The 17,834-nt window shown below is 39.2% G+C and overlaps 1 protein-coding gene across 5 annotated transcripts in view; it reads right to left on the bottom strand.

The window, feature by feature from the left end:
• The window catches only part of LOC125452793 (probable E3 ubiquitin-protein ligase RNF144A-A), an 82,889-nt gene that overhangs the window by 22,363 nt on the left and 42,692 nt on the right, over positions 1-17,834 (bottom strand). For 4 of the 5 annotated variants that reach the window (XM_048531645.2, XM_048531646.2, XM_048531648.2 and 1 more), the window contains 4 exons: positions 15,158-15,234; positions 12,354-12,500; positions 616-720; positions 265-325 (listed from right to left, as the gene is read on the bottom strand). In XM_048531645.2, the coding sequence (XP_048387602.1) occupies positions 265-325; positions 616-720; positions 12,354-12,488 (301 nt within the window). In that variant the 5' untranslated portion in view covers positions 12,489-12,500; positions 15,158-15,234. The remainder of the gene's footprint in view (positions 1-264; positions 326-615; positions 721-12,353; positions 12,501-15,157; positions 15,235-17,834) is intronic. The other variant, XM_048531650.2, reaches the window with a different exon arrangement.

The raw sequence follows: 17,834 nt of genomic DNA, 5'->3' as shown, positions 1-17,834 counted from the left end.
TTATGTCAGCAAATTTTTCTCTCAGGATGTCATGTAATTTTGGAAGACTGCTTCAGAAGGCAGTGCAGATGCAGTCATTAAATATTTTTAATGTGCAAGTATGTAGATTCATGTAAAATAAGAGAATCAAAGGTTATTGTGGGGGTAGACAGGAATTGAATTCAAAATAGCATCAGATCAGCAATGATCAATGCAGCATGCTCAAACGGTCAATAGCCTATTTCTGCTTCTAGTTCACACACCTGTATAACATAATTCACTTGCCTTTTTCAAACTGCAATCTTTTATATCTCTGCATAAGTTCTGCTGCAACAACACATTCGATCTATTGGAAAGAGTGAAATACTGGTAAATGCAAAAAAAAATCATATTTCAAGCCTCATCATCAATGAAATAATGGACAAATAGGCATGATTCTAAATATCCTTTGTTTTAGTTTTATTTCCAGGTCATATTTAAATCAAATACATTTAAACAATAAAACCCACTCGAATATTATACGAAGAAAATGGACAAGCTACAGATGCTGAGTGTACAAATATATGCAGAGTGCAAACTGGAGACAGTAATTGTCTTTATGATGTCATTTAGTGACTACAAAGGCACATCCTTTACCTCATTTTCCTGAAGGTGACCTCGCTTTGGGCAGGCAGCATCAGGACAGCTGATTGAGGATTCCAGGCCCTCTTTAATTAAAAGTTCCACGTATTGTTTCAGACACTGTTGGCAAACCACAGCAAAGTAATAAAACTCTTCTGCCCCAGGATTTATCCATCTTCCCACACACAGCTCTCTCTGTCTCTCCTCCCCACCTCTGTACACCCCCTCCTTTTCTGTCTCAATCCCAAGTTTTTAAAAAAGTAGAATTTCTCAAAGTAAAAACACCTTGTGCCCATTGTCAGATCACAGTTTACTAGACAGAACTTTTGACCCAACTATCACTATCTCAAACAGTAAAGTGCCCAGGCAACATTTGTTTAAGTGACACAGGAACTATTACTCATGCCTTTCAAGTGAGATTGCCAGTCATCAACTGTGCAGTGCTAAACTCAAGCACGCTTGCTGCTGGTTATCAAAACTGTCCGAAGACTCTTCCATAAACCAGACTAGGAGGATTTTATCCAAACAGTCTGGGCTGGATTTAAGTGACTTGGAAGTCTGGTGTTTTCCACAAAACACTCCATGGCCAACACAGTCACTGCTGATGGGGTGCCCATATTTTCTGAAGGTGCATGGCAGCCAATTTAGTCTGAGCAAGAAGTCAGTAATAATAAAACACCAAATGGCTGCATAATTTGTTTTAGCTGATGATAAATTGTCCAGGACACTAGGGAGAACTCTCCTGCTCTTCAAAATCATATCATGGGATCACTCGCACCCACCCTGAAGAGCACATGTTTTAATGTCACATCTGAACGACGGTTTCTCCAAAAATGCAGTGTTCTGTCAGTGCAATGCTGAAATACCAGCTTGTTTACTGGACTCTAGACTCAAGATTAGGAATGGCATCAGGAGGCAAGGCTGCTATTCACTGAAGTCTCATGATGGTAGCAGATTGTGAAAGCCCAATCCCTAACTGATCACGCATTCCTGAGAAAACATTTCACAGAGTATCGTCTCATATTCTGCAAGTCAGAAGGTAACAAGCAAAGAGAGGAGGACATTCATTAGCAATAATTAGAGCAAAGACTCTGGAATTTGGCTCAAATCTAAGCAACAATTTTCAACACCTAAGTGTGTGGCTGCAGCATGCCCAGTTGGAAGTAACAACTAGACTAAAAAGATACACCATTAATCATTCAATTTGATTAAACACAACTAACTCCTGAACAACTCAGGGATCTGAAACTGAGCCAAACCAATTAAAGTCAAACCAGGTTTGATTTTTTATTTATGAGAAATGAAATTGATCTCAAACAGAGTCCTATGATGCCAACAATGGGCACAACATGCCATGAATTCAGGACCACAGGATAATCCAGGGTATTATAATCAGAAACAGAAAAACTGCTTCCCCTTCCAGATGAAACAGTGATTTTATTATATCTTCTTTTATTCAGTATACTGAATGTAGCATACTATACAGTTTCCTCTACACTGAGGAGACCAAAGGGACTGGGTGGGTGACAATCTTGTGTAACACCTCCACTCAGTCAAAAGCATGACCCTGAGCCTCTGTTCATCTCCATCCCTTTCCTTGCCTCTGTACTTCCTTAAAACCTCTAACTTTTCTCAGTTCCAACGAAAAGGCTGTCTGCTTGAAACACGAACTGGGTTTCTCACTCCATGGATGTTGCTAACTATTTCCAGTAGTTTTGATTTTTATTCTAAAAGCTGGGATTTCTGCTTTGTCACTCACTATTCTGATTTTGAAATAACAAATGGCTACTTTAACCAAACGATGGCTATGGAATGGCTTTCCACCAATAAGTGAAGAATAACAAGGATGAAAGGATACTTCATATGCAGCAATCAGTCAGCTTCTGACTTCCAAAAAGTAAATATATGGAAGGTTTTACTTCATATGTCTCATCATTTTAAATTCCTGAGCTAATTTAGTCCAGGAGAATTGGGTTAGGATCAGTAATGTCAAATGTTTTGCAACAGGTAATGAGGGTTAGGGAAGACTTGATAAGCAAATTAAGGAATGAATTTCTGGCCCAATATTGTTGAACAGTACGGTTGTTAATAATATACATTTAAAATAGAGTTGGCAGTGGAAAAGAAAGTACAGGATATCTATTTACAGACAGAACTATTCTTATACACTAGAAAAAGAAGGAAGTACTGATATATAGGCCAGCTTACTACGTCAAGCCAATGTAAATTCCACACTGGTTGGTTCTCTTTCAAAAGAATCATTATTTTTGAAATGGCCAACCAGAAGACAAGAAGCTGAAAACAAATGGCACAAGAAATCCATGCAGCTAATCCTACTATCATCATATATTTAAGATCTACTGCTAGTGAACTCAGTTATTGTTTGAAAATTGTTCAAGCCTTTGAAAGTTGATAGATACAATTCTCACCAAACATGAATTCAGTAAGATGATAATGGAAACCAAAAATACGAAACTAGAGACAAACCACAAAATTATGCACTGATGCCCAGAAGAAGCCAACCTATTTTATTCCACAGGCTTCTACACACAAGAGGCTCCATAAAATAATACTCATTGTTAGACTAGCACATTGAGTGCCCAATCTCCCAAGAAATAATTGAGAACATTGGAACTGCCATCTGCTTGTGTGGTAGAAAGTTTAGCTTCTTTTAGAAGAAGAGGTTTGCGAAGGTGAGCAAATAATTGAATGGTGAATAATGACTATTCAGTTTTAAACTGAATCAAAATGGGGAGTTTAACTAGATCCTATGAACTTCGATCAGAACTGTTGTTTTTGTATTTGTGCATTAGTTCTCAGTCAATGAGAGGGAGATGTGGTAGAATTGGTCACAGCATTGTGGAGAAACTGAAGTCAGCCAGGAATCACAGAATTGAGTCATTTATCTGCTCACACATGCTGAGGACCTCTTGAACAATATATCAACATTGTGCCAGTTGCAATATTACACATCCATAAGGGGAAAAAAACTGGCAAAATTTTGAGAACAAATAAACAATGCAAGTTTAGTAGCCAAAATCTCCAAAAAGGTTTCTTATTACTTAAATAAAGACACAAAATGGGAAATTCCTTGCAAATGAATATTCTGTTCATTTATAGGGTATTATGTGTGCATTATTGTCTTTTTTGGAGGGGGGGGGGGTTAGAGACAAGGTTCCAGAACAATATCGCAACAAACTAATTAGAGGGTGCCTTAAGGAAATAAGGATCAGAGTTTCAGAACTGCCAGTCTGGCTGTATCATTACAGATTTTGGCTAAGCAAAGAGGCTGGCTCTTAATCTGGCTGGGCCACATGCCCACTCACATTCTCGGGGTTGATTATTGCAGGGAAGTACATTCATATATCACCAACACTTCATCCTTAATTTTTGCACTCACTTATCTTAGCACCCATGGCCTTTATCAACAAAAGCTTAGTTCTTCGCACTCTCCACAGTGGAGCCATACAGACATTTCCTGACTGCACCCAGCTAAGAATGGGATTTTTAACACGGGCTTATCAGCTGAGCTGGGATGGACAAACCACCAGTGATTCTATTCCTGACCATTATGCAGAAACCTCTGTGTAAATGACGTATTGTTAGATTAAGCTGTGATGAGTCCAAGGCCTGATCAGCATTCTAACGTTGATACTTCTAAATTCATTCACAAAGAACAATCACTTTGGTTAGCTACTGTCAGCACCATTGGAACTGGAACTTCATTTCTTTAAGGATATCTCAAAACTCTGAAGAAGGGAAAAAAAACGTGCTGCAGCTACCAAAAACAGCAAATTCATATGAATTACTTCTATGAAATCAGTCTGAGCAATTTGCCTTTAGAGAATTTCAGAGTTTGGTCATTTACTGTGACTCAGAATAACAGCTTTACAATGGATAATCCCTCACAGCATACGTCTTTGACTTCAGTAATCAATGATAATTGAGACACTACCGTATCAGCTTGTGGATCCAGAGCATATGGAGACTAATGTACCACGTTTACACTTGCACCTTACAACATCTGCTGTTTGATGTAGTGCAATGACACTGTTTATTACTGAATCATACCCAGCGGAAGGTTTATGCGCTATTTCTGTTGAGAAAAAAATCTGCCTGGTCAGCTTAGTAAGACATTATTGCTCAATAGTAATAAACCCATTATCAAAATGTTTGAATGTCATTTGTTGTTGAAGTTGGAGAAGTTCTGTATAAGGCAAGCACCATTGAGCACATACTGGCAGGTTGAAGAGTCAGCCCATCCACAACTAGAATAAAATGGCAGCCAATGGCAAATTTCATGAATTAACTTGCTTTTGATTTTCTATCTGTGATAGCCTGTGTTGATGACACCAGCTACAACTCAAATTCAGCAGGCTTCTAATGTCACCTATTGAGTTAACAATACCACCAATATAGAGTTCCCTCTTGTACTTCTATTGTTGGAGTCTGGGAATTTCGTTGTTCTACATCCCATAATATTCTTATAGATCCAATTAGACTTCAGTCTATAAACTGCTGCAGACTTTAGCTTTGCTGCCACTACACTTAATCCAGGAGCACCAGCCTGGCTTAAAGGATTTAAAGCATGTAACATTAAACTATGATCCAAAAAAAAATCTTCAAACACTGATGGGAAGGAGTACAAAATAAAATTGTTGAAGTCATAATACTACAATATATGCTCAATGTGCACTCCATGCTCTTGTAAACCATAAATTCTACTCAATTCTTCTTTCTGTGTATAGCAATTGTCATAATTTAGTCATGTTGTTCTTCCTTTATAAATCATGTTTCAATATGTTTTAACTTGCTCAGTGCAGAGTAAGCAAGATTTTTAAACATGTCCTACAAGCCCAAAATGGTTGGTCCTAAGGCAACTTCAGGATTTTTTAGAAAATAGAACCATTTTCTCAGTTGGAAGTTTAATAGTTCTGTGTATTCGTACAGGAAATAGTTTAATTATTTTTCTTCACAGTATCAATTACTGATAAGCACTTTGTCCCTCATATTTGGTTCCTTCTATGTGTTGATAAAATGATTTAAACCAAGGAAGACTTGTATTTATCTAGTGTATTCATGTCTACTGGATATCCGAAACTACTTTGCAGCTAACGAACTTCATGAAGTGTAGTCACTCCTAAGTCTGCATAATAGCCGTGTCAAAGAGATAGAGTAATCTGTTTGCCATGCTGATTGAGGTATAAATGTTGGTCAGAACACTGGGATAATCCTGTGCTCTTCTTCAAAATAATGCCATGAGACTTTATATCCGCTTGAAATGCTATTTGGGGTCTTGGTTTGATATTACCTGGAAATGGCATCTGGAAACGGCAACTCTGACAGAGTAGCCCTCCCTTAGAGCTGCATTGGAATGTAGACATTTTTCTAATCAACCTGTTCCACACCACTGGAGCAGAAGGGACTTGAACCTGGGCCTCCTGGTTCAAAGCAAGGATCGCCATGACTGCACCACACTGGAGTGCAAGCTTAGATCGTGGTACTCATTTCTTACGAGATTAAAACCCACAACCTTCTGATTCAGATGAACATGCTACCGAGGTAGTGGATATACTCGATCTTCATCTCACCTGAGACTTCTTGCTTACTATTCAGGTATTCTCATCTGGCTACAATATCTTTTGCCATTTGCCTAGCAATACACAACACAAACATTGTTCACACTTTAGAGAAACTCATTGGAATGTCCAGATACTTAAGAGGTCATGCAATACCTCAAATCCCCAGTAGAAACTGAGATGAAGAAGCAAGCAAAAGGTGAAAGAGAATAAAACATTGACTCACTAAACCTCATTCCTCTAATGCTCAGTCACCAACTGTATTGCGAGTATACTTTATGCCTTGGAATGAGAGTGCTACGTCGTAAATTATTTCACATTTTTACTGGTCATAAGAGTGAAGCTTTTGTTTCCTAATATTGGTTTTACATTCACTTTTCATCGGTTTACATTTACCTTGGTCTGACTTGGCTTGAAACAATATTCTGGGCTCATCTTCTGTTTTTATGCACATACTGTAGGCCATTTTAAGGAAACTGGGTTCTGCATAGTCTGGCAACTTAGCACAGGACATTCCAAGGATTTGAACTGAAAATATCTATTTTTAAGTCACATTATTTTAAAGGGAGCACAGAAACAGGCAGAATCTGTATGGTTACAGACAAAATCTTTAAAAGGTGACAGGGTAAATGTTTTTGTGTATTTATGCAAATGTATTTATGTATTTTTCCCCCTCTTCTTACTGCCTTCCTCACCCTAGAGAAGAAACTCTTCACAAAAACAAATTTCTGGAAAAACTTAGATCTGGCAGCATCTGGTGGAGAGAAAATAGATTTAACATTTTGGGTCCTGTGACCCTTCTTCAGAACTTCACTGCACCTCAGATGTTAAGAGATTCTGAGTTGTTTCAGCGATTTCGATGTCTAACATCCGTCGTTCTTTCGGATGTTCATTTAGAGGAAACTCCTTGTTTTAATCCTTCAAACAGGGTTCCAGCCATTAGCAGAGTACTCAAATAACTCATTGCAAAATCTTAAATGATAATCTCTGTGATTGTGACATAAGTAAACTTTCCCTCCTCCTTTTTCACCCTTACAGTTGCCAACACTGTCCTCTTCTAATACCTCTCTGCTCTCATCCACCTCGGTGTGACTGCTCTCATGTGGCTCCATCAATAACCATCTAGTCTCTACAATCACTTGTAATGGCTTCTAGTTCTGCACAGTCACTCTGGTGTTTCCCAAAGGTCTATCCTTGGAGCACTTGTATTTCTCATTTATATGCTACCCGTTGGCAAAGGCACAACACTAGTTTCCACTAACACCCAGTTTCACCCCATACCACTTCCCTCAAATACGTAACTGTTGTTAAATTAGCAGACTATTTTATGCACCATCCAACATTGGATGGCCAAATGTTTCCTACAATTGAATATTTGAAAGACTGAAGCCATTATTTTTGGCGCTCACTTCAAATTATATTCCCCAACTATTGACCCCATCTCTCCATGTGACAATAGTCTGTTTAAGCCTGTGTTTTGCAATGGTGTGACAGTTGATCTAGAAATGGTCTCATATTCATGTCACTTATAAGACTGTCTTTTTCAACCTCCAAAACATGGCTCAACTTTGCTCTTGTTTCAGTCCAACTAATGTTGAAACACTTCCCTGTACGTTCAATGTCTCCAGACTTGACTATCCCAGTGCACTTCAAGCTGGTCTCTCATACTCCACCCTCCGTAAACTTGCTAAAATAAATTCTGCCACCTGGTTCTTAACTTGCAGCAAGCTCTGTTCCCCCGTCACTCCTGTGTTTGCTGACCTTCTTTAGTCCCTGGTCAAATAATGGAGCTCCACACCTTGTTACAGAAGAGATTGGTACAGATTAAGCAAAAACACCTACTAATCCATAAGAGGTTAGAGACAGAAAAAAAAACTTTAGATGCTGGAACCTAAGGTAGACTAACAGGAGGCTGGAAGAACTCAGCAAAGCCAGACAATATCTGGAAGAAAGGAGAAGTCATCGTTTCTGTATTACCTTTCTTCAGGACTGGATGTTGGATAAAGAGCAGAGGGGGAGGGGAGTAGCGGAATGGTGATAGGTGGACACCAGTAGTAGATGTGACCTGGGAGGGATGAATTTGATTGGTAGCTGAAAGGGCAGATCAGTAGGTGGAATGGAAGGGAGGAGTTGGGGCTGGAAAGGGAGCTGGGAGATGGGTGGAAGGGTCACTTGAAATTGGAGAACTCGATATTGGCAGAAGCAGGTTTAATCAAGGGATTCCTTAGGACATTAGTGATTTTTCAGTGAAATAATGTACAAGGTTATTGGAAAAGAGTGTAAGGATGGTACTATGGCTTGACTCACATTTGGAGATGAGTGCAGAAATGTTGGGCTGAATGCTGCATTTTAGGGGCGGCACAGTGGCTCAGCGGTTAGCACTGCAGCCTCACAGCACCAAGTACCTGGGTCTGTTTAAGCCTGTGTTTTGCAATGGTGTGACAGGTGATCTAGAAATGGTCTCATATTCATGTCACTTATAAGACTGTCTTTTTCAACCTCCAAAACATGGCTCAACTTTGCTCTTGTTTCAGTCAAACTAATGTTGAAACACTTCCCTGTACGTTCAATGTCTCCAGACTTGGGTTCGATTCCACCCTTGGGCGACTGCCTGCGTGGAGTTTGCACATTCTCCCCGTGTCTGCGTGGGTTTCCTCCGGGTGCTCCGGTTTCCTCCCACAGTCCAAAGATGTGCTGACTAGGTGGATTGGCCATGCTGAATTGCCCATAGTGTTCAGGGGTGTATGTGGGTTATAGGGGGATGGGTCTGGGTGGGATGCTACAAGGGGCAGTGTGGACTTGTTGGGCCAAAGGGCCTGTTTCCACACTGTAGGGAATCTAATCTAATCATTATCATCCTGGTTTTCAAACTCTTTCATGACCTTGCTCCTCCCTTTCTCAGGGATCTCCCTCAAGCCCGTAATTCTCAGAGATACCTACACTCCTCAAATTCAGGCCTCTCATACATTCCCAATTTTAACTGCTCCAGCATTGACGGCTGTGTCTTTAGTTGCCTACACTCTAAAGAAGTGAAGGGATGACCATTTAATCAGATTACAGATCATCCCTTTGCTTCTTATTTAGCTGTTCACACTTTACTCACACCATCTGACATTTCTGATCACCTGCAGGGGCTTATATTCGACACTCCGCTCACACCATTTGCATGATCTTTTTATCTCTCTGCCCATAACTTCTGTGTTTGTATGGGCCTGTCTCATTTCACTTGATGAAGAGACTAGCACTCCAAAAGCCTGTGATTTCAAATTTCAATTTCCTGAAGGACACTAATTCCATAGATCCATGATGATTTGCATGGAGAGAGGGACCTTGACACAGATTTGACAGACTCAACATCAGAGAAACACAAACAGAAATCAACTGTTGTTCATGCTGAACAAGTTCGATTCAGAACACCAGCACTGACACAGCTGCTCTTCTTCACCTCAGTCAAAAGATAAAGGGCTCCTAAAAACTAGATGAAAACTCAAGCTGTTAAACTCTCTTCAAATAAAGCAACAGTGCACCATTGTTGAAATTCTGTTCCACTGGATCAGTGAATGCTTCAGTAAAATTACTCAAGATGACATTTTCCAATTTGAGCCAAGTTCAGTAAAGATGTGGAAAGATTGTTTTAAATTAAAGTACAATTCCTCACTTGGGTTAGTAACATTTGATTTGATTGCTGGAACTGACAACATTCATTCTGAGTTCTTCTAGATTCTTTAAGACAATGTTTTGAAAGGTTCTACTCGATTAAATGAAACATCAAGTCCACTCTGACTAATTCAAAAAAATTCACAGATGTAGGTGTCGCTGGCTAGGACAGCATTTATTGCCTAAATTTAATTGCCCAGAAGATGGTTAAGGAACTACCATGTTGCTATGGGTCTTGAGTCACGTAAAATCTAGATCAGATTTTCTTCTCTAAATAGTTTTAGTGAACCAGATGGGTTTCTAACAATTGGCACATTTCATGGTAATCATTAGACTCTCAATTCTAGATTCTTATTGAATTTCAATTTCACTGTCTGCTGTGGTGGGATTCAAACCCGGATCCCCAGAACATTATTTGGATCTCTAGATTAATAGTCTAAGAACAAAGAAAAAAGAAAATTACAGCACAGGAACAGGCCCTTCGGCGCTCCAAGCCTGTGCAGATCAAGATCCTCTGTCTAAACCTGTCATCTATTTTCTAAGGGTCTGTATCCCTTTGCTCCCTGCCCAACCATGTACCTGTCCAGATACATCTTAAAAGACACTATCGTGTCTGCATCTACCACCTCCGCTGGCAACGCGTTCCAGGCACCCACCACCCTCTGCGTAAAGAACTTTCCAAAAATATCTCCCCCAAACCTTCCTCCTCTCACTTTGAACTCATGACCCCTAGTAATTGAGTTCCCCACTCTGGGGGGAAAAAGTTTCTTGCTATCCACCCTGTCTATACCCCTCATGATTTTATAGACTTCAATCAGGGCCCCCTTCAATCTCGGTCTTTCTAATGAAAATAATCTTAATCTACTCAACCTTTCTTCATAGCTAGCGCCCTCCATACCAGGCAACATCCTGAACTTCCTCTGTGCCCTCTCCAAAGCATCCACATCCTTTTGGCAATGTGGCGACCAGAATTGTACGCAGTACTCCAAATGTGGCCGAACCAAAGTCCTATAAAACTGCAACATGACCCGCCAACTCTTGTACTCAATATCCCATGCGATGAAGGAAAGCATGCCATATGCCTTCTTGACCACCGTATTGACCTGCGTTGCCACCTTCAGGGAACAATGGACGCGAACACCCAGATCTCTCTGACCATCTAGTGACACCACTTCTCGGTCATTGCCTCCCCTTATCCATAAATTTAAAACTAAATTGAAATTGTGTATAAACACTATGCGTCACTTTATGAAAATTATTTAATTTGAGTTATTACATAATTGAACTTATTGCAAACATAAACAACTCAGAGCAGTGGAATGGCTTCTGAAAAGCAATACCATGCCAATTTACTGCTTTTATTTTTATGTCAGGCAAATATTTCTTTGAGCTTTCCAGTTAATCGGCCATTGTTGCTGGTGTACTGTTCCTATAAATTCACAGAATCACAGAATTCCAACAGTGCGGAAGCAGGTCATTCGGCCCATCAAACCCACACCTACTCCATCCCTGTTACCCTTATTTCCCACAGCTAATTCACCTAGCCTGCACGTCTTTGGAGAGTGGGAGGCGACCAATGTACCCCGTGCAAACCCATAAAGACACGGGGAGAATGTGCAAACTCCAAACAGACAGTCACCTGAGGGTGGAATTGAATCTGGGTCACTGGCACTGGAGGCAGTGCTAACCACTGAGCCACCGTGCTGTCCAAATAACAGGGAGTTTTACAAAAAAAAAGTGATTAAGAAGCGCTAATGAAAACATTCTGTGATTTGTCAAAAGGCTTCTTGTTGTGAGGACATCTACCAATTTAACGAGAGATAATCGGAACTGCTGATGCCAGAGTCTGAGATAACAAGGGGTGGAGCTGGAGGAACACAGCAGGCCAAGCAGCATCACAGGAGCAGGAAAGCTGATGTTTTGGGAAGGGACCCTTCTTCAGAAAGGACCAATTTAATGATCCTTTAAAACAGACAGGCGAGATCCAGATTTGAAATAATTGCTAACAGGCTCAATTTCAACTCTTAGGGAGAAGGGGGTGTGGTGTGAGTCACTCAGGAAATCCCAAACACAGCAGAGGTATTTAAATTTAGTGCTGAATTCAGGTGGATAATGTTTTAGTTGGTCCAAGGGTCTAACCCACAGGGTGGAAGTCACAAATATAGCAATACATTTAGATGCTCTCAAAGGCTGATGAAGTTCCATGATCTGATATTTTCTAAATTCCTCATTCGTGAAAGAAAATCAACCGAAGTAGATGAGAGCTTTTAAAAATACCTTTGTCAGGTTGCTTTGATAAGCCGTCAGCTGTAGGTTAGAAAACAAATTACCATCGGCTCATGCAGTTTCAATAGAGGTTATTATCCTGGCAACTGTTGTCATGTCATTATGAATCCTTGACTGAATTTCAAAAAGCTACACTTATTTCAGCAAAATATATTGGGACACTACAAACTTCACAAAATTATTTAAAGACTGTGCGACCAGTTTCAAAGCGAAAAACAAAATCATACCAACCAGGGTACAGAATATGCATTGACATTGTGATAATGTTGTCATTTGCTCCAATGGATATTCCCCAAGGCACAATTTACAAGAGACAAGGGGATCTAGTGCCAGGTCCCAAGTAGGCCTATATCTTGCTGTTGTCATTCTAAGCTGAATCTGGAAGAGAGAAAAGAAGTAAATTGTCTGCAATTTAAACAATTTAATTGACAATGGTCTTCCATACCAAACAATAAGAAGAAAAACACATTAAAAAGATCAGAAATGAGAGACCGACAGTCTGATAGCAATCAATTATATTAACAGCTGTTGTTTTATTTGAATGCCTTTGTAATACAGTTTACATAATGTAGCATGGCGTTAAAAGCTGCATTTATTATTTTGTAGGTTGCATACCAGATCTATCAGCCGTCGAAAGCATGATTTTACTACTTTGAGCTAAATACCCCTATTTTCAACAAGAAATTGATTATTTCAAATAATTGGCAAGTGTTCTACAATTTCACAGTGCTGTGAAACAAGCAACTTCCCTTTACGAAATCCTATCATGGGATCTTGCACCCCAGAGGGAGTTCCTTCAGCGAATTTTTCATGTGCCAGCTCTATGGAAGAGTTAACCATTTAGTTCCATGACGGCTGCTCCTTTCCCATTGTCCTACAAATTTCTCCCTTTAAAGTATTTATCCAAGTTTTCTTTGAAAGCATGACAAGATGTGCTTCCACCACCCTCTCAGTCAGTAAGTTATTTATAAAAATAACTACTGTGCCATTTCACCAGTGCCTCTTCTGTCAATTATCACAATCTATGTCTTCTCTGACCGGCCCTGATGCCAGTGAGAACAGTTCTCCCTTAGTTACTCTGGATAAAATTCTTCATAAATGTCGAATGTCTCTGTTAAGTCTCTACCTAAATCATCTCTACTCCAAGAAGAAATGTCCAGTGTCTCCAGCCTCACCACAGAACTTAAATATCTCATTCCCTGGAATCATTTCAATAAATCTTCTCACTTTTTCCAAAGCCGGGACATTGTTCCTGACATGCAGTGTTCTGAATTGGTCACAACATGCCATTTGAACCGCTGACACTGTTGTTCAGAGGTTTAGCACAGGATCCTTGCTACTGTATACTAGAGACTAGACCTTGTATTTCCCAGCTGGCTGAAAAAGGTAGAATGGAGAGTGAGTGGTTCACTCCCTTCCTGTCCTACATCTGCTCAATTAACCATTAGATGTGCAAAGAGGGGGTCTACAGCCAGCTGGGGAACTAAACAGAGACAACTTAGGGATTATACAGCAAATAGGAATACAAATACGGCTACAAATATAAAGGTTCCCACTTCTCTGACTCTGTCTTCATTTTCAGTTGAAGAAGCAAAAAAAGAGAATGAACCCAAGAATGATACAGATGTTGCCCACCTTCACCAGCAGACTTTGCTGCTAAATGCAGCCATGGTCCCAGCGACAGACCTTTCCCTCCACACTTCTACAATCTCTGACTGGTGTGTTGATGGTGTGTCATATTGCTGTTCCAAAGTCATAGGTTATGTTTAATGTTTGGGATTGTTTAATGTTTGATCTATGGTTGACACCTCCACTGTCAGTCTGTGCCCAATTCACTTAGCTCAAATTGGGTGGCATTAAAAGAAGTGGAAATTACAATTAGCCTCTCTGTCTCAGAGAAGGTTCAACAACAAGACTGTATTGAAAACTATTAGGGAATTTGGCAGTATAATTCAAGAAAAAAACATTCCACTCGGAATTGAGTTAGTATCTAAAGGCCTAAATAGAATAGCTTCTTTCTATACTTTTTCCAATGGTTTCAGATACCACCTAAATTATGGTGTCCAGAATCAGACACAATACTCCAACTGAGATGGAACCATTGTTTTATAAAAGGTTCACCATAATTCCCTCACTTTTGTAGTTCCATCCTTGGCTCCTATATCCACCTCTAGGATTGTATCTTTATTTTACATTGTGTTTCCTCTTTTTTCCAACCAAAATGTACTACTTCAAAAGTTCCACATTAATTTTCATCTGTCGACCATTCCATCAGCTGATGCATTCTTGAAATTCATCCTTACAGTTTAAAATACTTCCAAGTTTTGCGTTATCTGCAAATTTTCACACTGTGCCCTGAATACCCAGTTCTAAAATAAAATTAATATTGATAAAGACATGCATCAGTTCTAATATCAACCCCCAAAGGACCTTGCTATATCTCTTTTTCTAGTCTGAAAAAACAACTGTTTTCCACAACCCAGTTCCTGTGTCAGAGCCAAATTCTTATTGATGATGTCACTGTTCCTTGATCTCCATGGAGTTCAACTTGCTGACAAGTCTACTAGGTGGCACATAATAAATATGCCTTTTAGATTTTCACATGCATAACTTGTCCTGATGAGCCTTGTTACCTCATCTAACAGCTTCATGAAATCGCTAACACCATTTATCCTTAATAAACCTGTGTTGGTCTCACTTAATTAATCCACTTTTATCTAAGTGATCATTAATTTTTTCCTGGGCTATAATTTCTGACAGCTTCCTTACCTTTGAGGTTAAACCGACTAATCTGCAGTTCGTAAATTTATTGGTGCACTCCTTTTTGAATAAGGGTCTAACACATACAAATAAAAATACATTATGTGCAACCCTTTTAAGTGTCACTTTTATTGTTTGTAGTATCTTTTCTGATTATTTGTTGAACCATTTTCCTGTGGCTATTTAAAAGTCCCGTAAATAATTATGCAAATCATTTTTACTCATACATAAATTCCTTAGCAATTATTCAAATTTAGCTTCAGTAATCTACTTACTGATGGACCAAGTTCCAAAAGAGGTGGTGAACAAAGAAGTCATTGGTGGCTGATCTTAAACATAACATGAAACTGACCTGAAATTGACAAGTAAAAAGTTGTAAAAACAAATGTTTTGATTATTTTCAGAGTCACATTACAATAATATCATGGATTATCCAAACCCAAATGTTCTGCAGAGTTTGTTTCTCCAAAGAGCGAGCTTACATTACTCCTATATACAGCTGCTTCATTAATACAATCACAAATAAACATTGCCAAATATGTTTAATGTAGAACGATGCTTTACAAAAGGATGATAGAAACTAATTTTATAAAGCATTACAGATCCCAGCATAAACCAATCTAAAATGTCAATTTTTCAAGTGTGGAATTATATCGCTTAACTTGAATCACCAAATAATCTTATTCTTCTAAACGTAAAGACTCAACTATCCGAGAATGATAAAGAACATAGGAAGAACATCCATATGATCTCACCGCTGTCAAATCTTAGAAACAATTAAGTTAACTTAATTTCTTTGCTGTTCCACCGCAATGCCATGTCCCATAAAGTGTCAATCCAATCACATTTTGAAAGATACTATTGAATCTAAACTTATCTTTTCATTTTGGATTGCAACAATAGGCTGTGTTAAAACAAAATGCTCACCCCACCTCTGGTTCCTTCACCATAAATCTATTTCCTCTGACTACCAACTCATCTGTTGTTGAAAACATTTTATCTGCTTTACTTTTTCAATGCTAGTTGATGATTTTCGATACCACTAGTACATTTTGTTTAACTTTTTTGTTCTCCTTGAGGTAAATTCCTGCTTTTCTCTAACTGAAGCTCCTCCGTTCTGATGTGATCCTTTTAAATTTGCTTCCACGTCCTGGGCTTTCTTTCAGGCCTAACCAGTTTTTGAAAAAAAATTGTTCACAGGATGTGGGTCTCATTGGCTAGGCTAACATACATTTCCCAGTGGGCAGTTAAGAGTCAACCACATAACTGTGGGCCTGAAGTCGCATGTTGGTCAGACCAGGTAAGGAATGCAGTTTCTTTTACTCCAGTATATTAGTGAACCAGATGGGTTTTTCCTAACTATCAACAACAGCTTCCTATTCATTATTAGACTTCTAATTCCAGATTTCCTTTTTGAATTCAAACATCACCATCTGCCATGGTAAGACTCGAACCCAGAACATTACTCCAGTCTGTGAACTAACACGTTTAGTGACAATACCCCAGACCAATGCCTCCACAACATTCCTTTTTGCTTTCTGTGCCAGTTTATAAAGCCAATGATTCTGTATATTTTGTTTAAGAATAGGCCTTCTCAGCTTGCTCTTCCAGCTTCAAACATTCATAAAATGTGTCAGTTTTCTCTGTTTCTGTAATCCTTAAATCACATAAATTCAAACATTACTCTTGAATTCTTTGTACCAAAATGCATTACCTTGCACCTCTCTGCATTAAACCTCATACAACATGTGCTTGGCCATTTCATCAATCTAAAGCCCCCTGAAGTCAGGAATAACTGATTTATTAGGAAAAGACTGAATCCACAGAACTTGATGGCTTATAATGAAAAAAAAGTTAACTGTCTCACCATTGTTTCAATAAATTTAAAAAATAAATTATATTTTTTGTATTTTGACTGAACAAAATAAAATTTAACAATATGTTTTGTAGAGTTGGCTCAAATATAATTGCTACTTTTTGAAATCGAAGATGCAAATCTGATCTTATTTTTGTTCAAAATTTATCACCCTCACCAGCTCTAGCATAGGCTGTTTTGATTTTTGGCAGCTGCTTTTTTTTTTAATTTTTAGGGGGCTCCTTTTTTGTTAACTCCTTCACTAAGGGCCCATGTCACATAGTGACAATAACTCCTGTATTTGTGTAGATAAATGGGGAATTTTGATTTACATAGAAGCTGAAAGGAAGAACTGACCAATTTTCCCATTCCCAACAGTCTTCACCACTGTCTTAAACTTCAATCCATAATATAAGTCAGAGTCATACAGCACAGAAACAAGGCCTTTGGCCCACCATGACAATGCCCACCAACAAGCACCAAGCAACAGTAAGCTCATTTAGATAGCAGGAACTGCCGATGCTAGAGAATCTGAGATAACACGGTGCGAAGCTGGATGAACACAGAAGGCCAAGCAGCATTAAAAGAGCAGGAAAGCTTGATGTTTTGGGTCGGGACCCTTCTTCAGAAAATGATGACCCGAAACATCAAGCTTTCCTGCTCCTCTGATGCTGCTTGGCCTGCTGTGTTCATCCAGCTTCACACCGTGTTATCTCAGTAAGCTCATTTACCTGCCTCAGTCCATAGCCTACGATGCCCTAGAATTTTAAGTACTCATCCAGATGCTTCTTAAAGCTGCCTCATCATCCTGTCAGGCACCACTTGCCATATATCTACGGCCCATTAGGTGAAAAAAAATTGCTCAAATCTCTAAGCCACTTGCTCCTCACCTTAAACTTATACCCACTGATCTCAGACACGTTTGCTAGAGGTTAGAAATTTTCATAATCTACTCTGTCTGTGTCTCTCATAATTTTGTATACCTCAATCAGATTCCCCCTGCAGCCTCCCCTGCTCCAGGGAAAACAAACCCAGCCTTTCCGGACTCTCCTCTTAACTGAGACTTTTCATCCCAGTCAACAAGGAAAACATTAATT

Source organism: Stegostoma tigrinum, chromosome 4, assembly GCF_030684315.1.
Source record: "Stegostoma tigrinum isolate sSteTig4 chromosome 4, sSteTig4.hap1, whole genome shotgun sequence".
Lineage (NCBI taxonomy): Eukaryota > Metazoa > Chordata > Chondrichthyes > Orectolobiformes > Stegostomatidae > Stegostoma > Stegostoma tigrinum.
Note: the sequence above shows the minus strand (reverse complement) of the source record. Positions and strands in the feature narration are given on the sequence as shown.